Here is a 22100-nt window from a genome sequence, read left to right on the forward strand (position 1 = left end):
ACAATGGTTCAGAAGATACGAGGCGACCAAAAAACATTTGCAGAGGTGGCTGATAGAATGATGTCAATAGTTTTGCATGAAGGAACAGAAAACTAGTGTATTGGCGTAGTCTTTGATGTTAAACGAGATAGCTCAGTAAAGAATGCTGAGAGAGATAGAGCAGAGAGGCTCGGAAAGCGGTCATGGATTCAGAAACATCAGGGTAGACATTCCTTTCCAATTCTAAGAATAAGTTGCTCCTAATTCCTCTCAGAATAGTGCGAAAATGAGATAGATAAAGACTCGCTGGAAAGAAAATCTTTGTAACAGCCGATGATCGATGCTATGAAGTCTCTTAAATCGGAACAACAACAAGGAAGCTAAGGTCTACGCAAGAGGAAGAAAATACCAGAGTGTTACTCCGTGTAGCTATTTTTTTAATCAAGCCTCGTTTCGACAAACGAGTCTCGTTTCAACAAACGAGTCTCGTTTCGACTAACGAGTCTCGTCTCGACTAACGAGTCTCGTTTCGACGAACGAGTCTCGTTTCGACAAACGAGTCCCGAGTCTCTATTCTCGAACAAACGAGTCTCGTTGAAAATCGTTTATCGAGTGACATATAAATCGTGACGATTTAAAATCGAGTGGTTTCCCAGAAACCGTGAGTGATCCGTATTTCGTAAGTTTTCGTTAAGTTTCAGAGATAGCATTCAAAGGGAAGGTGTAAAAGGAAGTGGGAGCAAATGTATTGGAAACAGAAATTTTCCCAAAGCACGAAAACCCCAGGTCAGGTGTAGTCATTTCGGGTATAGAAGGATAAACTTAAACTTAAACTTAAACTTCGCTGGAATGGGACTTAATACAGACAAGAACAAACTTTTGGTAATCCTTAGTTTATTGTAAAATGTAAAATTTTTATGGTTAACTACGCAGGGGAATACTTGTGTCACTTTTAGATAAACTTGTGTCACTTTTAGATGAACGTTCAGTGATATATGTATACTTTTTTAAAAACAAATAAAACAACTTCTGGTTTAGAGCAAGATTTTATAAACCATTCAACCACTGTGCAACGCAATTCCTTTCCTTCTTACCGAACTAACCAAAAGTAGCAACCTTTTAAAGCAAACTTGTATCTCGAAAACCTCGAGCTGGAGGTAATACTTCTGAGCAAAGTAATATGGGTACTAAACTGTGTTTTTCAAACTCTCATTCCTAATGACAAAACACTCAGCTGAATATTTAGGCTTGCAGCTTGGGAAAAGTACTTAATTGCTTGTAAACATGAGGATTTTTGTCTGTCACTGGATGTTCCTTTGGCCTTAGCGAGTTGCAAAATGTTGAGTTGTCTCACTATTAAAATGTAGCCTTGGTGACATCTAGCCCATCTACACTGACAACTAACAAGGAATTCTGAGGCATCCAGAATTAGATCTTTACGGCTTAAGAGGCCATCTCTCTTATTTCCACCCTGCCAATTTCACCTTAAACTCTGTCAACAGAAAGACTATACTTAGGAAAGAACTAAGTTAGATTTGGTTTGATTTGAAATAATTTTCTGGCTGCATTAGGGGCCATAATTATTTCACCAGTTGGTAGGGACTATCACAACATCTCGGAAATTGAATAATACGCATATTTTGTAACATTGTAAAATATTTGATTTGCATAGTTAAGCCACGACATTTATATCAGATCCCTTAACAACCTTTCTAGTTTGCTAAGAAAGTTAGAATTTCCCTCTCCATATATTTGAAAAGGCAAACTTTAACATATTCTGACCCCTATATATCAGGGAAAATTATTTTTGACATGAAATTGACCGGGTGGAAATAAGAGAGACAACCTCTTAAGTATTTCAATTTTTTTTTCTTTGTAAGAGATAGTGATGATCCTTTAGTCAAGATCTTAGCAGAAAATCCTTACAGCCTTATTGATAACTTTTTAACTCCCAGAAGTGATTGACATGTAACTTCTCCCTATTAATAACACTTATACATCATTTAGCAAACAGGTGATGAGAATACTCAAACTTATCAGGTAGAAGTTGTCATCTTGATCAAAACACCAAATTCTTGTAACTAATACACAAGGAAATATGCAGCAGCTAGAAAGGAGAATTAACAATCAGATCTTGGGAGTCAAAGGGTTAAGATTCTGGACTCAGTCAACATACTTACTGCCTAAATATAACAGAGGCATTGTGTAATGGATCTTAACTGAACTGAATGAACACAACTTTATAGGGAATAACTTTCTTAAAAAACTTAAGGGCTATGATTAATCGTTTGACCCCTATGAGTGACTAGCATCAAACTTCTCCTTACAACATCACCCCTGAATTACACATTCAGGTAACAAAAACAAAGGAAATGTTCACCAGCTTAAGACACTCTTGATTGTTAAACTAATTTTTGTTGTTAACACTTGGGAAATGTATAAAGACTGGTATTGAGAATATCCCCTCCTGATGTTAGGGTGTAAAGGGTTAACAGTGCACTTTCTGAATGAATGTAGACATTGTTGTACTGTAGGCTGTGTTGTGTTCATTCAACATTAACCCTCTACACTCTAACATCAGTATGCGCACTCTCCATACTGTACTTACACATTTACACAGGTGCTGACAAGGAGAGTTTGTTTAATAATTAAGAACTTCTCCAGTTGGTGATCATTTCCTAGACTCTCATGACCTTATGTGTGATTGAAGGATGATATTGTCAGGAGAAATTAGATTCTAGTCACTCTTAGGGATTAAAGGGTTAAGTAGGAAATAGTAAGTTAATGGTACAGTGGAACCTTGATTTAACGAACCTCTATACAACGAAGTTCTTGATATGACAAACAATACTTCTGTTTCAGCCCAGCTAAAGTTACAGTAATATAAATGCCACAGAACCTCGATATAACAAACCCTAAATATAGCCAACCAATGTCTCCAGCCCCTTGGCACTCTATTAAATCAAGTTTCCACTGTACATGTTATCTATTTCTATATACTACTTGAAATGAAAAGGTGGAGAATAAAGTTGTGTACCTTTACACATAGCCAGTATATCAAACAAAAAAAAAACCCTTAAATTATAGTAGAATATCATTTAATGGCTTACACTTGTGAACTTATGGTTAGGTGAGGTACATATAAAATGAATTTAGTAGTAATTTTGGATCTGCCTTTGTCTCGGTATGATCAAGTTTACTGGTAGTACTGATCACGAGTGATGGTACACAACTTATTTCTAGTGTTTGGCATCTTCCCTTTTTCTCTTTCCCTTTCGATTCCTGTGAGATCTTTGGTCCTTTCTCTTTTTTTTCTCCATCCTGGCTCCTTCATCTTTCTTTTCATGGTCATCATCTTTTGTTTCCATGTGAAAAAAGGTGAAAAAATGAGAGATTAGTTGAATGTTGTAATGTGCTCACTGGAATAAAGGCAAAAATGAGGGTTGGTCATGTGTAGATACTAACAACTGATGATAAAAATAACAAACTAAGGGGCTTGTTGGAAATATTTTGGGATGTACCCTCAAATAAAATTAACAAACAATTTAAATGTTTTTGGTAATTCACTGGAAGAAACAGGTACCTCACTGTGCTTCATCATGGCACAAACATTGCACAAGGAAGTTTGATAAAGAAGAAGAGTTATTATGAGTAAGAGTTATTAAGACTAATTATGAAGTTGGTGGTGTTAACATTGGTCATCGTAATCTATTTACTTTTGTGTTTACCTTTCATTGTCTCTGAGAGTTCCTCTTCATCTGAGGGGTAGTTTCCTTTGAATGACAACTGCAATGAAACATAGGCAGAGGGTAGTATGCCACTCATGGGATGAGTGGCATATCACCCTCGTGTAGGTGCCGCTGGGAAGTCTTATCCAGAGAGTTTAAATAATCTAATGGCCCATTTATGAACACTTTCATACAATTTGGACTCCTTAGGGTTGAGGAGGTGGGAGGGGTTGGGTCCGAGACGAGTCTACAGAAAAATAATGGCTTTGAGGGGGAACCATCCCCCTAAATCAAATGTTGGAAGGAGGGAGGTCACACTAAATATCTCAGTAATTGTAGAGTTTTGTATCCTATTTATGTGAAACTACATGTTCAAAAATAAACAAAAAGTATATACATGACAGTTTCCATCCCAACAATTTTCAAAGTATCTGAGTAACTGTAGAGTTTACATGATTTTACACTATTTAGATAACACTACATGTTCAAAAATAAACAAAAAGTATATGCATGACTGTTTCCATCCCAACAATTTTCAAAGTATCTGAGTAACTGTAGAGTTTACATGATTTTACACTATTTAGATAACACTACATGTTCAAAAATAAACAAAAAGTATATGCATGACTGTTTCCATCCCAACAATTTTCAAAGTATCTCAGTATTTGTAGAGTTTACATGATTTCATACTATTTTGATATATCTACATGTTCAGAAACAAACAAAAAGTATAGAAACATGCTTCTGCTCATATAATTATACATCCTCTGCATTTACATGACTTTTCATCCCAACAATTTTTAAAGTATCTTAGCAATTGTGGATTTTACATGGATTTTGTACTGTTTAGATAACACTACATGTACTATATGCTTTTGTCGGCTTAATAATATGTGTTCTGCACTTATATGGCTGTTTCCATCACAACAATTTTCAAAGCTAGGTACTCTTATTAAAAGACATTTTATCGGGTTAGATGTGCGCAATATCCCTCATCTTTAGCATTGTCAAGCTCTTCCTCACTGTTGTGCATCTGTGAGAGTTGCTTTTGTACTTCTCATCTATGCCATACTCTTCAGGATACATGAAGGAGTACTCTTAATCTCTGACTTCTTGAGGTTTGAGGTAGTTTGACCCTCTTGGCATTACTGAAATGGTATCTTCATAAGAGCTGTGCGAGGTATGTCACATCTTGACTTTATTGCTAAGTTCTTGCCTGATATTTGTGGTAGTTCTGCTTTCTTGGCATAACTGAAATGATATCTTCACAAGAGCTGTGCGAGGTATGTCACATCTTGACCAAACAGCAAGCAAAAAACTCTCAACATCTACTCTCTTTCAGGGACAGCAAGGCAAGGAGGGTGCAGTAAACATATTGGAAGATTATTACCCAGCAGGTTTCCGCCTCAATTACTTTGTTCTAGTAACATGTCGATTTCGAACCTTTTCTTTTTCCTTTCGATTTTCGATAGTTTTCTTTATTACTTCTTCTCTTTCTGATGTGGTGTCTTCGCAGATTTCTTGAATATGCTTCAATAACTTTGGCTTCTCTCTCCAAGTGTCTGTATCCTGTGTTGCATTTAACATCCTGAACTCGACACACTTCATCTGCTCTGCAAGAAGTGAGGAAATTGTTATCCTTGCCTCAAAATTGAAAAGCAAGGGATCATGAAGGCAACATGTGTGGTTGATAACCTCCAGCATATCAAGGTGATGCAGTTCAATAAGAAGAAAAGAGCAGAGCAGCCAAAGGAGAACAAAAAAGAAACCACCACAAAAACACAGGAAAAAGTCTCCCTGATTATGCTGGGAAAGATTGGTTTGAAGAATGTACAAAGGTAAACAATTTTGCAAGAGGGGGTAAAATGCCTCAAGAAACATTGACTTGACTAACATATCTACAACACTAAGAACTACACAGTGGAGGTTTTTGCAAGGTATTGGCTTTTCCAAATGAATCCTGAAGGCCCTGGTTTGCAAACACAACTGAAGGAAAGAGATTTAACATGTAAACAATCCTTGCAAGACAGTGAAAACCCCAACATAGCTGAAGATAAGTAGAGCAAAGTGAAAGCCATACAAATAGTAACAATGAGAATGACATCGATTCCATCAACTCTGGAGAGGAAGATAACTCCACAAATGATGTCCTTCTTGCTTTTATCAATAACTAGAGAACAAGTTGAAAGGCCAGCTGCAACACACCCAGGAAGATTAAAAGGACCCATAAGAAATTGAGTCATAAATCATTTGATTCTTAACTTTTTTAATCCTGGAACAGTGAAGAAATCTCACAGGTAACAAACCCAAATTACTTTTCAAATTAATGTCTGAAGAATGAGTTATGACCATCATTATAATGAACAAAAAATAAAAATAATAAAGCACACTGCAGAATACATGAGTGGACTAAGGGGACAAGGAAGGCTGGGGGGTGGGGCAATTCATCAGGAAAAAAGCTTTACATTGTAGGGAATAACCATAGCAAAAAATGACATTTGTCATGAAGTATCCGATTAAGTATTAATATTAACCACAAATTAAAAACATCAGGTTAGAGTTAAGGTTAGGGGATACTTCATAACAGTTTTTTGGGATGAGGAGAAGGGTAAGGGGACAACGTATAGAGCTTACTGTCTAGCTGGATTTTGAAAAAAAAAATTAAGAATACATAAGAAGAGCCTGGTCAAAGTATACCAGGATATCTGAGGATACCAGGTCCAACTGGACACTTCTCACGAAGAGCTGGTCAACAGTGGCCCCGGAGGGATTACAAAGGGGAATGATCTAAGGATACCAGGTCCAACTGGACACTTCTCACGAAGAGCTGGTCAACAGTGGCCCCGGAGGGATTACAAGGGGGAATGATCTAAGGATACCAGGTCCAACTGGACACTTCTCACGAAGAGCTGGTCAACAGTGGCCCGGAGGGATTACAAAGGGGAATGATCTAAGGATACCAGGTCCAACTGGACACTTCTCACGAAGAGCTGGTCAACAGTGGCCCCGGAGGGATTACAAAGGGGAATGATCTAAGGATACCAGGTTCAACTGGACACTTCTCACGAAGAGTTGGTCAACAGTGGCCCGGAGGGATTACAAAGGGGAATGATCTAAGGATACCAGGTCCAACTGGACACTTCTCACGAAGAGCTGGTCAACAGTGGCCCGGAGGGATTACGAAGGGGAATGATCTAAGGATACCAGGTCCAACTGGACACTTCTCACGAAGAGCTGGTCAACAGTGGCCCTGGAGAGATTACGAAGGGGAATGATCTAAGGATACCGGGTCCAACTGGACACTTCTCACGAAGAGCTGGTCAACAGTGGCCCCGGAGGGAATACAAAGGGGAATGATCTAAGGATACCAGGTCGCACTGGACACTTTTCACGAAGAGCTGGTCAACAGTGGCCCCGGAGGGATTATAAGGGGGAATGATCTAAAGATACCAGGTCCAACTGGACACTTCTCACGAAGAGCTGGTCAACAGTGGCCCGGAGGGATTACAAAGGGGAATGATCTAAGGATACCAGGTCCAACTGGACACTTCTCACGAAGAGCTGGTCAACAGTGGCCCCGGAGGGATTACGAAGGGGAATGATCGAAGGATACCAGGTCGCACTGGACACTTCTCACGAAGAGCTGGTCAACAGTGGCCCCGGAGGGATTACAAAGGGGAGTGATCTAAGGATACCAGGTCGCACTGGACACTTTTCACGAAGAGCTGGTCAACAGTGGCTCCGGAGGGATTACAAAGGGGAATGATCTAAGGATACCAGGTCCAACTGGACACTTCTCACGAAGAGCTGGTCAACAGTGGCCCCGGAGGGATTACGAAGGGGAATGATTGAAGGATACCAGGTCGCACTGGACACTTCTCACGAAGAGCTGGTCAACAGTGGCCCCGGAGGGATTACAAGGGGGAATGATCTAAGGATACCAGGTCCAACTGGACACTTCTCACGAAGAGCTGGTCAACAGTGGCCCCGGAGGGATTACAAAGGGGAATGATCTAAGGATACCAGGTCGCACTGGACACTTCTCACGAAGAGCTGGTCAACAGTGGCCCCGGAGGGATTACAAAGGGGAGTGATCTAAGGATACCAGGTCGCACTGGACACTTCTCACGAAGAGCTGGTCAACAGTGGCTCCGGAGGGATTACAAAGGGGAATGATCTAAGGATACCAGGTCCAACTGGACACTTCTCACGAAGAGCTGGTCAACAGTGGCCCGGAGGGATTACGAAGGGGAATGATCTAAGGATACCAGGTCCAACTGGACACTTTTCACGAAGAGCTGGTCAACAGTGGCCCCAGAGGGATTACAAAGGGGAATGATGTAAGGATACCAGGTCCAACTGGACACTTCTCACGAAGAGCTGGTCAACAGTGGCCCGGAGGGATTACAAAGGGGAATGATCTAAGGATACCAAGTCCAACTGGACACTTCTCACGAAGAGCTGGTCAACAGTGGCCCCGGAGGGATAACGAAGGGGAATGATCTAAGGATACCAGGTCCAACTGGACACTTCTCACGAAGAGCTGGTCAACAGTGGCCCGGAGGGATTACGAAGGGGAATGATCTAAGGATACCAGGTCCAACTGGACACTTCTCACGAAGAGCTGGTCAACAGTGGCCCCGGAGGGATTACAAAGGGGAATGATCTAAGGATACCAGGTCCAACTGGACGCTTCTCACGAAGAGCTGGTCAACAGTGGCCCGGAGGGATTACGAAGGGCAATGATCTAAGGATACCAGGTCGCACTGGACACTTCTCACGAAGAGCTGGTCAACAGTGGCCCCGGAGGGATTACAAAGGGGAATGATCTAAGGATACCAGGTCGCACTGGACAGGGCTTAGGAAGAGCTGGTCAACAGTGGCCTTGGAGGTATTAGGAAAGGGGAATATTGTAAGGATACCAGATCAATGTTAAAATAAGTACAGTTACAAATAAAAACAGAGGTCATCATTTAACCCTTTAACTCCCAGGAGTGATTAACCTCTAACTTCTCCCTATAATATTCCTTCATGATCTAGCTAACAAGTAATGAGAATACCTAAACTTATCAGGTAGATGTTGTTACGTTGATTTAAAAACACCAAATTCTCACAAGTGGTTTACAAGGAAATGTGTAGCAACGAGAGGGGAGAATTCGTAATCAGATCTCTGGAGTTAAAGGGTTCAGATCTGAAATCGAGAATTAAACCTCTATTTTTTTAATTTATGACTTTTGCACCTACCAGTGACTGCTCCAAGTTAGTCATCTCTTCAGTGTTCTGAAAATTTGTCAAAAAAAAAAACAAATTAGACCATAGCAATGAAAGTGTCTGTCACGAAGACACATAAAATAACTTATTATGCTACCCCAGCTCACGCTGTTTTTAAGTGTTTAATAATTTTAGAGAATTTACATAAGTAAGAGTTAAATCATCTTTAGAACTAAATGTGTTTTGAATGGGAATGCGTTATTTTAAGACATTGAAAAAATTAAAGTGGGTTTTGATTGAAACATACCCTCTCTAAAAGGTCCAGGACTTCGTCCCCTTGTAGATGATCAGAGTGCCTCACCACTTCCCTTCCTCGCTGTAGTGTGAAGTGGAGCGGTACTTCAACAAGCGAACCAATCCAGTCATAGACTTCCTGTTTATTGTTTTCATATAACCAAAAAAAGAAAACATGCATCACTTACTATCACCACCATCATCATGTAGCAAATATTATATTATATTCTTACCTGGAAAAAGGCATTTTTCTCAAAAGCCCTGGAGAACTTTTTTCCATTGTTGATATGGACGCCAATGGTTGTTCCACCACCATTAGTTGGTGGTGCTGTCACCCTCCCCCTGCGTTGAGCCCTTGTTTGCTGTAAAGACAAATATTATTATGATGGATATTATTGGTAGTATAAGCCGATACCTTTCAACTCAGACTTGTAATTAGCAATATTTTCAAATTTTTGTGAAAGATCTGAAAAGCTTAATTTCAAACAGTGACAACATTTTTTTTTCAGTTACCTCCATCAACTGGCAAAGGCATCAGATCCAGTGAAGTGGATGTGGAGGGTTGCGCAACTGGCAGTGTAGATATAAGGCTGCTTGAAGATGGGGACAGCAAAGTGGCCCGTGATGATGTAGATGTTAAGGTGGCAGTGGATAGAGATGTGGGTGGTAAAGTGACTGTGGATGATAGATATGTTGAAGTGGTTGTAGATGTTGATGGTAAATTGACTGTGAATGATAAAGATGTCGGTGGTAAAATGACTGTGGATAATGAAGATGTTGAAGTGGCTGTAGATGTTGCTGGTACAGGTGCTATGGACGACGAAGATGTTGAAGTAGCTGTTGATAATGAAAGTGCTGAAGAGGTTCCAGATGTTAGTGGCAAACTGACTGTGGACAATGAAGTGGATGTTGAAGTGGATGTAAATGATGAAGTGGAAGATGACAAAGCTGTGGTGAAAGAACAGTTTATGCATGTACATGTTGTGATCAAATGTCGTCATAAATTTGATACATTAGACTGGAAATGGGCCTATAGAAGATTCTCACAAGTGTTTGTGGATACATTGTATATGAAATATAAACCTTCAACCTTTCAATTGTTTAATGTCAAGGTATGCATTTTGATTTAGCCAGCCTCTGTTACTCGGTTAATATTTGGAAAAATGCAATAGTCATGCACATCACTATTTCTAGGGTGATGAGATAACAAATGACCAATTTCTTCTAAAAGTTCTACTTAGTATCTGGAGGTTTATTATTTTCCTATTAATTTGTGCTAGAAGTTGCAAGGCTGCAGGGAAAGTCACCTTACTAAGATAAGTAAGTAAAGTATCAAGTAAAAAGATAAGTTTCATAGAAAACTGGTTATAAATTAGACTATGCTTATTCAAGACATGCTCCATTTGAAGAGAACAGTGTAAATAGTATGCACTTGGAAGGTTTAGTTGATGTAAGTAACACTTTAAATGTAAACAGACCTTGACTTGGTAGAAATATAAAGATCTTTTTCCTTCTACTTCCACCAAAGTGGTCCATGAGCTGCACACCATTTTGAAGGCCAGTTGCCACTGTCCTCATTGCATGCCCTCTTGCATATGATGTAATTATTTCCAAGCTAGTGTAATAAAGTAATGACAGAAAGGTGATTGTAGTTACCCACACTAACCTTTTTCTGTTAAATTGAATTTAACTAGCTGTGAATTTATTTCTGTAAGGTGCATGCAAATATACATTAATTTTGAATGCACATTTGCTTTTAGTGACATTTGCTCTAGATTGACATAGATTGTAGCCACGACAGAAATATTGCATAGTATGTCATGAAAAAAAAGTATTGTAGGTTTAAATAATTCAATGTGTACTGGAACAAGGAAGGTTATTATCTTAGATGTCTAGACAGCTGTTGTTAATACAATTGGCCAACATTTCATTTAATTTTTTGTTGTTGTTGATTTGTTTTTGTTTTTTTGTTTACTTCATCTGGATCGACCAACGATATTAGATGTTTGTTTAGATAATCAAAATTCACCTTGAAAGCGAGACTAAGAGGACAGCAACAAAGGAAATCAAGAAATATCCCTTTCCAGTTTCTCTAAACCTCGCTTTCATGGAGAATTTTGATCTATCGAAAAAAAGCTTAATCGGGTTAGCGTGAATCATGAATTTGAGCATGACCTTCACACGAACAGAAAACGACAAAAAGTAAATCCTACACAATTCCACACCTCTTTTGTAAACTTTGCATTAAACTGATGGAACGTTAGGAAAATTTGTAACTAATTCCACACAATAATACAAACGACTGGATGAAGACAACAAAAAGACGGATATGTGCGCTGTTAGCCACTTGTCATTTATGTCCGATGCTTATTCTGTCTACTGGCGACAGCTTCTCAATGTTGCAAGACATCTAAAGGAAGATTTTAGCAACCTTAGTTTTCTCTCATCCACGTTTACATCCAATCTTGCCCCTTTTCGGCATTTCGCTGCTTTTATTACGGTACTTTTCACTCTTTTCTCTGAAACCATTTTCTACCCTACGATACAGATTATGAAGGCAGCAGCACTTACCTGCTAAGGTCTTTTCCTGTAAGGGGAGGAAATGCTCTCACCAGTAAGTCTCCGATTTGGGAAGAGCTGTCGTTCTTTGTAAACGATATATCAGAAATCCGCTTGGCGGTAGCGAGCCTGCCCAGCTCAGTCTTGTTTGGCACGCTTCTGTGCCGTTTATCCAAAAAGACAACAGTTCTTTGGAAAGCGCGCTTGCTATGGTTCATCTCGTGGAGTTAAACACTTAATCTAAAATGCTTAACTCCTTGCTGCACTAATATTCCCAAGGATGACGCGAAACCACGCCGAAAATGAAACTGACCGACGTGTCTACGTATTAATAAAAGGCTTTTGTTTCGTGGCACACCCATGTCACCTAGGCCTGTCGCTACGGGACATTTATATTGATAGTTAAACAATATTAGGATCTTTTAAAATTTAAAAAACGATCTCTGGCTAAAACTTTTAAAAATACGAGCTTTCGGCTGTTTGCGCTACAGCCTTCAACGGGTAAAATGATAAAAAGGTAAGAAATACTAGGTGTGAAGTACAAAGTAGGAAATTAAAAATGCTAATAACTAAGAATGTTTGTTAAAAATACTAGGTGTGAAGTACAGAGTAGGAAATTAAAAATGCTAATAACTAAGAATGTTTGTTAAAAAGAATGTTGTAGGTTGTAGCGCAAACAGCCGAAAGCTCGTATTTTTAAAAGTTTTAGCCAGAGATCGTTTTTTAAATTTTACAAGATGTTTCATCCTGGCTGCGGCCCCTCTATCTTTTCAAATATTAGGATCGTTTGCCGCAAATGCGCTAAGCGCACCCTTTTATTCGATTCGTTTAATTGTTCTTTAATTCCATGAAACGGGCAAGTTACCCTTTTCCAGGAAATGATGTCCACACACACATACACACACACACTCGCACATGCAGAATGGAAACTTGATTGTTTGAACAGGGAACTTGACCCTGGGTAACTGTCATTTCGCGGATCGATTGTTGCCAGATCAGTATCAATTGTTATTGATGAATACGTGTCAAATTGTCCAGGAAATACACATTTCCCATTGAGGTTCACAAGGTTATAAACATCGTTTACTTATCAGTTAGTCTTGGTTCTTTCACTAAAAGCAAACTTTGCTTGGATTAGATCACTTCGCTGCTTTATTCATTGCCAGATTCGCTATGTCTAATGAGCATTTTGAGTTTACTTCTCCTCCCGGAGCGCTATTCAACTGTTCTGTATGGTAAGTCTTTTTTGTTTTGTGATGATTTTTATCTTTCAGCAACTGATCGTTTTCGCTGTCACCCATCGAGAGAGAGATCTTCAGTGGAGTAGTTAAGAAATTTAAATGTCATAGGAGATAGGTTAAGGAAGAACTTTTTTAATTTTTAGGTCTCTTTGTTTTCCCAAACTTAAGATATTCGTCGAAATGTTTTGCGCAAATTTACAGAGCCTAGTATCGAGTCGCAATTGTCGTGGGTGTATCTTTGGTTTACCAACATTGCCGCTGAAAAATAGTGCAAAAAATCTGGAATTTACTTGGCTATCTAGCCCACTGATTATCTAAACTGAAACAACAAACATGTACGAAAGCACTTTTTCTAACACTTAATTTCCTAAAAAGGCTCAAAAGTCGACAGATAAGTCTATATTTTTCGACAACGCAGAGCTGTATGCCAAGCATCCACCATAACTCTGAACTTCAAATTGCGCTGGTTTCCAAACCCAGCTTGAAGATGTCAGGTGAAAATCTGCAATAAAGCAAGGCTTAACCTGACATTTAAGGAGAACGACCGACAGCATTCAGAGCATTCATAAGGCAGAAGTTCTTTTTAACTGTGGAACTATATTCGCATTTCCTGGGAAAAGAGATCATAAGCGAAATTGTAATTTTCTTTTGGCAAAAGGACGAGATGTTTAAATATTAACGCTAGGAAAATCATTAACGCACACTTGCTTACTTCTGTGATCGAGCTGTACTAAATAGTTTATACTTCAGCAGTTGTCTTTCTGAGAGGAGAGAAATGTTGCTCATCCCTCAGGAATTTGACCAATTAGACGAAATAGTAATTTGTCAAATAACAGATTTACGTTCTGCGTTTGTTTTGACTCTGAGTTATGAATCATTGTTCCATAGTTAAATTCCACTTTCCTTCGACAACTTTTACAACTGTAGCTGTTTGAACTGAATTCCTTGCTAGCAGGGGCCTCTTTGAAGGAATTACTTGACTTATCAATACTAGTTTTGTAAGGAAATGTACTAAACTCTCTTGATTATCTTTTACTTTGAAGCCTATCGACAATGGTTAAGCCTGTCACTCTGGCATGTGGGCATTCGGGCTGTCGACACTGCCTCGCGACACTCATAGGCATTGAGACTTTCCCCAAATGCCCGCTTTGTAAAGCACCGATCGGAACAGACGTTACCCTCCACGTCAATGTCGCACTCGACGATATCATTGGAGACTTTAACGTCAAGTGTAATAAGAGCGGCTGTCTATGGAAAGGAAAATTTCACGAGCACGAGCAGCACTTGAAAAGGTGTGGAAAATTTCAAACGGCGTGTGCCAATGATGGTTGTGGAGAGATGGTGGCAAGGGAGAGGATGGCAGCACACACTGCGCAATGTGCAAAGCACAAACTCCCTTGCCAGCAATGCGGTAGAAAAATTACCAGGGAATCTTTCGAGGAGCATACTGCTTCCCTTTGCTCAAATAAGAGGGTACTGTGCCCACTAAGCTGCGGAACAAGCCTTCCACGGTAAGATATTGTCGGTTTAATTAAGAAATCAACAGTCAAATGGTTATTTAAGGCCAACAAAATATCCAAAAGTTTCACTAGCCAGCTCATCCCAGGTCCTTATTTTGATATTTTGCAGGCTCCACTTAACACTGCACTTAAGCGAGTGCTCAGAAAGAGCGGTCCGCTGTGCGGTGACTGGCTGCACTGCCATAATAAAGCAGAAGAACATGCCACAGCACTCGACAAATGCAGCCGCCACCCACAGTGTTCTGAAGGAAGGGGAGGTCCAGCGTCTGCGGGGCCTAATGCATTTCAAGGTGAGACGCTAGAATTATAAAAATAATTAGAAAAGATATCACATGAACATGAAATGAACATTCGGTTTCATTTCAGAGAGCCAAACCGAGATGGATTTTGGAAGAAAGAGGAGTGTTCTCCTTCCGCTGGAGGGGAGAGAAATGGAATAACGTGAAGGGGTCACACCTATTCAGCACTGAGTACAGGTGCCCGAATGGGAACAGGTGGAGGGCGCATATACGATTTGCAGGACTTTCCTTGGAACTGGTGTCCGCAGTGACGGCAGTGGTAGTAGGAACGAGGTTAGGGACTCATCTTTGTAATTAAGGATAGATTCTCGCTCTGGAACGCAGTACAGAGGATAAATGATCGCTGCTGATAAGCCAAAGTACTTGCATTTAGCTGGCGCATTTTACAACGACCATCAATATCGTAATTTTTCCATACAGGAGTTAGGAAATCTAAAACCATGTCTCCGAACCTAAAAACTGTTAAAAAGAAAATCAACTTTATCATGATTCATCACAAATCATTAATGACTTTACGCTTTATGTCTACAGAATAGTATTGATGCCTGATTCCTGCGAGGAGAAGGTTTTCCCTTTCCCGGCGAAGGAGATAAAGGAGGGGGAAGTAGCAGCAAATATCCCGCGCTGTGAACTGGATCACATGGACCCAGAAGATATTATGATTGTCAAGTTTGTCTTGACATATTATCTTTAAAAAGAAGACAAGTAATTTTCCATTTATTAGCTAGGAGAGGTATCGAGGTCGCAAATGATAACGCAAAAAATGGAAATCGTTTATGCACTAGAACAAAAGGCAATATGATAAGCACAGAACAAACTAACCATGAAATTTAAGAAGTATTTTTGAATGGAAAACATTTTCAGTACTTTCTCATTGAGATCTTCCGCTTTTTTTGCTGTATGTAATACCTCTCTTAGCACTTATCTGGAACATTACTTAACTAGAAAAGATCTCTTCACGCAGTTGTTAAGATAGAAGAGTGCCGGTGATGTCAAAGCGTTGTTGTATTTTAGGGTTAGTAACGAGTGAGGAATTGAAAAAATAAAGAGTCTGGAAGCTAACTAACTTTTGAGTTTTCAGTCAACCTCCAGTTTAGTTTAGTTATTTACATTTGAAAAATACCTCTAGGAAACAGAAGTACACTTACAGGAAAAATGTTTAAGATAAAAACGTTATGGAAGGAAAGATAGCTACGAGGACAAATATTGAAAGCGATACAAAAAATGTTTAGGTTTTTTAAGTCAAATATGTTTTTTTAAGAATTATGGGTAACACACTCGTCAATTTCCCCCTCTTCAGTATGAGTAAGCTCGATTTGTTCGTTTGCTGCGCTGTGTTTCACGTGATAATAAATGATTTGACAAATGCATTTTTCCCCGTTATCTGAACACCCTTGTCCCACTGTCGCAGACGGTCTAACCGGTTTGGTTACAGATCAAAGGCATCCCACACCAAATAAAAGCCGACACGCAGCCTCGCACCAACCCAGCTGACACGAATTTGAATTTGTTAAAAAAAAAAAAACATAAAAAAAAACAAAGTAAAACGAATAAAAACCCTGCCCTGCATAACATGAATTAAAAATAGTTTTTTCCTTAACGAAGACTAGTGGGCAGCACAAAGAAAGACGTATTGTTGTAGTTTCTCCTTTATTCCAACACGTGTCGCCTCTAGCATTGGAGAGAATATAACTACACATTCGTTAACCTCAGTTTACTTTCCTATGTAAGTGAATCATAGCTGAAAAATCCTGTAAACGGATGTTATAAAAAAAAACCGCCTCAATCTATTGCGCGTTATTGTATTTTGGGGGCCATACGATAAGTGCTTATTGCGGTGAATCAATAAACAAAGACTTTGTTTCTTCATAACTCTTTTTTAATTAGGAAGGAAGGTTGGTGAGATCAACCCATTTATCCTTATCCATACAGATGTTACATGAAATGCCTTAATTTACTGAGCGTTGTTGTATTTTAGGAGCCGTGCGGTTAGCGCCAATTGTTGTTACTCAATAAACAAAGACTTTGTTTCCTCACAACTTGTTATTAATTAAGAAAAAAATGATCGGTGAGTTCAACAGATTTGATCGGGTAAATTTTCTACCATTGGAAATACAAAAAGCTAGCCTAGCACACGCAGATAGTATTTACACCAGATACAAATATATCTTCTATCCTACATGGGAGTACATAACAACCCAATGTTTTATGAATAAACCTAAATTGTTAGTAATCGTCGTTATAAATGTAATTACAAACTGTTCTGTTTCTGGTAATATGAACTAAGTTGAAATTATAAATTGGCCACCGTAAAGAGTTCAAAAGCTGACGTTTCGAGCGTTAGCCCTTCATTAGTCTGATGAAGAGCTAAGGCTCGAAACGTCAGCTTTTGAACTTTTTAGGTGGCCAATTTACAATTTCAACTTAGTTAATATTATCAAATCACCTGGTTACCCCCACTGACGCAGCACCAGAGTTTCTTTAGAAACTTACCCCCTTTGTTTCTGGTCTGTTATGACGACGGCAAACATACTTCTCCATTATAACAAAGGGTGAAAAAAAAATCACACTTGCCTTACAAAAGGCACTGATGAGGAAGTCGCAAGTTTAAACAATAGGCTGTTTTACCTTGCGCTTAGCAATGATTTAATTGCTTTTGTTAACGATGAGGTCACCCTAAGGGGTTTTATTCATTTGTTCTAAACAGCCGTGTGAAAAAAAGATACTACGCATAAGTGTGATGTAGTCAATTACAAAATAAGAAACTCACAAAATCATCGAAATTTAGACCCGTTTCTCGCTATTGCTAGCTGACTAGACTCCAACAAGGAGAAGAAAATAATAAGTCCTTACGTCAGTATGCAGCTTTAGAGCAAGGCCTCACGATAAAGTTTTAAACGGTAGTCGTCAAAAACGTTAATAGTAAAAATACTTTTGGTAACCACCGTAAGGGAAAAAAACCTAACCGTTAGCCGTAAAGTGGCCACAATTTTATCCTTTAAACTTACCAGCCATCACCCCATTGGAACCCTCCACTATTTGGTACATCTTTTTATTACTGTTGTTCATTTATTATTTCTTTTTGAAAGTTCAACCTCAGTCAACGCCGGTAGGCCGGTTGCCGAACACTGTTGCAACGGCACGAAGTTAACGCGTCATCGTTTAAACTCCATAAAAATCCAACCCACACTTAAAATGGGACTAATTCGGTAATCACCTTGGCCTGTTGAAGAGATTAAAATGAAGGCGCTATCCAAAGATGGCAGGCTTTAAATTGTGAACGAAGGTATCGTTTTTTTACCGCACGAGATAGTAAAGTAATTATTTTGTACAATTCCTCTCCGCTTAAAGAACTGAGTATATGCCCAAAATTCGCATTTCCATTTCAATTATAATGAATTATTTTTAGTTTGTGCGCACAAATATTGCAACTTCTCCTTTTTAGTGGGCACGGTCAATTTTAAATAAGCGTCATCTTTTTTTTTTAATTTTTTTTTTTAACGCAGCTACCATCTTAACGCGCGGGGCTGACATAAATGTATTTCGTATTTAATTGAAGAACAACAACGGGGAAAAGGCGCTTTTCGGAGATAACCTATAAGGGAACTTGCTATCGATTACTAGCTTTAGTCCCTCTTTCATCGGGCGTGTGCATTGGCACAAACGTCCTTTAATCTATCTCCTTTTCAACTTATATAGTAACAACTTTTACATGCGTCTGCATGCCGCTACATAAAACTGTCATGTAAGTTGCAAGTGTTCATAGCACAATTTGGATTTTCACTTGACTGCTACGTGATAAATACACCGACTTAAGAAAAAAAAACCTCAAAACAACACTAAAAGTACCGTGGGTTACAATAATAATTATCGACGTACTTAAGGTGTTTTAGAACGCACTTTTCCCATTCGATGTAGAAGACCTCTTTGATGTTAATTCAAAACTTCTAGAAGCAAGAGCATCCATCATAAAAGTCGCATCTATACGCGTCTATATATTCAGTGGAGAGGAATGCTTAAACCGACCATTTTAATTTGTTCAAAAACGATAAAGGGTCTTTCCTTAACAATACTGTACAGGCGCTGCTGAGGATGCATAAAAAGAAGAAGTGTGAGATCAAACAGTTTTTTCGAGGAATTCCCCAGAGTGCCACTTGGCAAACTCCTGCAGAAGGTTTATTTCTTCTCTGCTGAGGACTCCCAGCGACGAATTTCCAGGTACCTGGATTTAAATACAAACTTGATAAGAAAATTAGTAGGCGCTTACAGGATGGCTGCCCAAGAAACCTTCTGGACAGGCCAATCACGCCCTTTGGACTGGTGTAAGATGCGACGAGAGTAAATTCAACCACTAATCAAAGCTAAAATCACTATTTTTTCAAGTATATACTAACACGGGAAATAGCGTCGTAGATCGCCTGCACTCGGCCTGCACTCAAACTTTGAACATCCTTTGCTAATCGCCTCCGAGCAACTTGCCCACTATTGGCACACAAAAATTATGGCAACCATTTATAGCAGGAATAAATGAGTTTAAAAAAATCACCTTTTTGTGCCATATTATATTACTGATATAGTATATACTAGGCAAATGTTCGCCTCCAATCATTTCAATATTTTTGAAATATAAATATTTTCATAACCTTACTGTTCCTTAATTTTCTGGAACATGTGGTTCGCAAGCAGAAGTAGGTGGGAATGTGACAACAAAAAGCACTCAGGGCGCTTTAATATCAAAATTATTTCATACAGGTGAATGATAATTACACATAGCTGGGATAAAGCCTAAAGCAAAATATTAATGGGACAAAAATCATCCATCTGAAATATATATATTTTTTTATTATTTCAGAACAACTGGGGAAGACGTGCACAAAGGTACACATGGGTTTTTGGGATTGTTACGACACAACATTTACCTGCAAAAAGCTACTTCGATGAAGTGGAAAGACGAGATATGGCCACCCTCCATCCCATCATTTCAAGGTGTGTTCTCCCTGGAACCGAAGTGCACTCGGATGACTTGGCCTCCTACCGGCAGACGGACCAAAGAATTAACAACATAAGTGCACATCAAATGATTGTCCACCGAATCAACTTCGTTGACCCAGTCACTATGGGGTTGACACCCAAGAAATCGAATCCTGCTGGAACAGTTTAAAATTGGGCGAGAAAACACGCCGGAGGATAAGGAGGGAAGACTTGCAGTCCTACCTCGACGAGCAAATGTGGCGTCGGTGGAGAGCGGGAACCGCTCAGCAATCCATGCAGAATTTTTTGGCCGTTGTAGCCAATCAATATCTAGTTGATAATCCGGTTTTGTAAATACGCTACGGTTTTTACTTTCAGTTTTGGGAGAGACAGGTAAATAAACAATTAAGCTCTGTCCATGACTATGTTGAATAGGTTTTACATAGGTTAGGTCTACTGACCACACTGGTCCGGAAAGATTTTCTAACGAAACGACGTATTTTTAAAATATGCGATTTCAACTTGAATTTTAACTCATTTTGAAAACCGACCTTTTCGAATTCCCCGATGTTGATTTTTCTTGTAACACTTTTTTTGACGGCATGATAAGGGCTTTACTATACACATCATCTAGCTGCATTTCTTTTTTTTTGCCGTAGATGACAATTATGATAATGCAAAAAAAAAAAAAGAAAAAAACCAGTTTATTCATTTTCATGGATAGAGGCAAAGCTCTTTTTGGATTGTGAGAGAAAAATAACGTTTTTCAAAGCACCTGCGAAAGTGTGGTCGGGGCTTTGATGTTGGAAGTATTTAACGCACAACAATCACAGTGTTCAAAAATAAAACTTGATTGAAAAGTTCAAAATATTGGTGATTCAGTCGTAATCTTTTCTTAGGGAGAAAAAATAGTAACATTTTAAAACTAGAGTGCGATACGAATGTTGTTGTGTCGATAGATGACACTGTTATTAGTCAGAAAAAAGGTGCGACGATATTCAGTTTTTTTTTACCGCTTCATATGCGTGTCTTTTCCTTTCTTTAATTACCCTCTAAAAAGTTACAGTAAAAGTTCAAAGTAATATCTAAATGCAAGTTGTCGTAGAGAAAGCCGGAACGCACACGAGCGAAAAAAAGGGTGTCCTGATCTTAGGGAAGAAAATCGCTTAAACAAAAACGGCAGCGTGGGAAAATTTATTTTCAATATTCTCCCCACTTACTTCGTATCCTCTCTATGAATCCTGTCTCTGAATCTCCTAAAAAACTTATGAAGTATTTCGCCGTCGGTATCGAGGTTTTTTTGCACACTCCATCGCACTCCATAAGGTTGGACTCTCCACCAGTCTTTCTCGTCAGTACTGTAACCGAGCTCGATAAACGAATTTTGTCGAGCTCGATAACTAATCGAGCTCGATTAGTAATCGAGCTCGATTAGTAATCGTACTCGATTAGCGATCGAGCTCGACTTGTAGTTATCGTTTGCTTATCGAGCAGGAATGGTAATCGAGTACGACAAATCGATATCGAGCTCGGTTGCCCAGAAACAAATATTGATCCAGATCTTCTGTGTAAATCCTATGAAGCTCACAATGCTCTTGCAGATATGCAAACGCTCTACCAGCTGGTGAACAAGTTTCTAAATGTCAAACTGCTACAAAAGCACAGCTTCAAAGTTTCATGAGTGGCATCCTATCAGAAGCTCCTAAAAGAAAAGAATCTTCTGGTTAATTCCCTGCAGCCATTAGTTAGAGAGAAGTACATTTCTGCCTCAATGGCCATTAAGTGTGCAAGCTCGGATTTGGGTCTCCATCACCTTCAAGTGGTGTACCAAAGAGGCAAGGAAGGAGGGGTGAAGCAAGTTCTGATGGAGAGGTTTGACAACAAACCCAGAGTCTCCTCATACAAGCGAGTGCTGGCGCAAATATGTCAGTGCTTTATAGATAATGCAAATTAAGATTGCAATTTTTGCAATTAATGTTTTGTAAAACTAATATTTACTCTTTTGGTTTGGTTGCAAACAAGAATGCAAACAGTAATTCTGAAAAGGGTCTATATCAATATTATATTCAATTCAATTCTGTGGAACCAACGACCAAAAGGATCAACTTAATTTAGTGACATGTTGAAGCATGAAAGGTGTACAAAATGTAAAAAGTTGGAAAATCATTTTTGCACGGAAGATTTACTAGTCACAATGAGGACCAGTGAAACATTGAAGTGTGGTTCTAAACTATAAAAAGCAAATTTTAAAATACAGTTTGTATTTTTCAGAGTATACTACATTGTACTGTATATATC

At 39.1% G+C, this 22100-nt stretch overlaps 2 protein-coding genes and 1 pseudogene across 8 annotated transcripts; 2 read left to right on the top strand and 1 right to left on the bottom strand.

The window, feature by feature from the left end:
• Positions 1-853: 853 nt before the first annotated feature.
• On the bottom strand, positions 854-12143 carry LOC149043574 (uncharacterized). 7 transcript variants are annotated; one of them, XM_089210358.1, is made up of 6 exons: positions 11784-12110; positions 9446-9574; positions 9226-9351; positions 8952-8987; positions 3708-3765; positions 854-3334 (listed from the first exon to the last, which is right to left on the bottom strand). In XM_089210358.1, exons 4-6 carry the CDS (start codon positions 8973-8975, stop codon positions 3219-3221), a joined length of 198 nt encoding a protein of 65 aa, XP_089066484.1. In that variant the 5' UTR covers positions 8976-8987; positions 9226-9351; positions 9446-9574; positions 11784-12110; the 3' UTR covers positions 854-3218. The 7 variants fall into 7 exon arrangements, 4 of the variants coding, with proteins under 4 accessions (XP_089066484.1, XP_089066483.1, XP_089066482.1 ...); XR_016187906.1 differs by lacking the exons at positions 854-3334; positions 3708-3765 and adding an exon at positions 3804-5320 and having other exon boundaries at positions 11784-12109; XM_089210357.1 differs by lacking the exons at positions 9226-9351; positions 9446-9574 and having other exon boundaries at positions 11784-12108.
• A 437-nt stretch (positions 12144-12580) lies between these two features.
• LOC149043575 (TNF receptor-associated factor 5-like) lies at positions 12581-15890 on the top strand. Its single transcript, XM_089210353.1, has 4 exons — positions 12581-14523; positions 14642-14822; positions 14899-15104; positions 15363-15890. Exons 1-4 carry the CDS (start codon positions 14066-14068, stop codon positions 15523-15525), a joined length of 1008 nt encoding a protein of 335 aa, XP_089066479.1. The 5' UTR covers positions 12581-14065; the 3' UTR covers positions 15526-15890.
• A 1002-nt stretch (positions 15891-16892) lies between these two features.
• On the top strand, positions 16893-20396 carry LOC149043576 (uncharacterized; annotated as a pseudogene).
• Positions 20397-22100: the final 1704 nt, after the last annotated feature.

The sequence above is a fragment of the Pocillopora damicornis genome, chromosome 6, assembly GCF_964200805.1.
Source record: "Pocillopora damicornis chromosome 6, jaPocDami1.2, whole genome shotgun sequence".
Lineage (NCBI taxonomy): Eukaryota > Metazoa > Cnidaria > Anthozoa > Scleractinia > Pocilloporidae > Pocillopora > Pocillopora damicornis.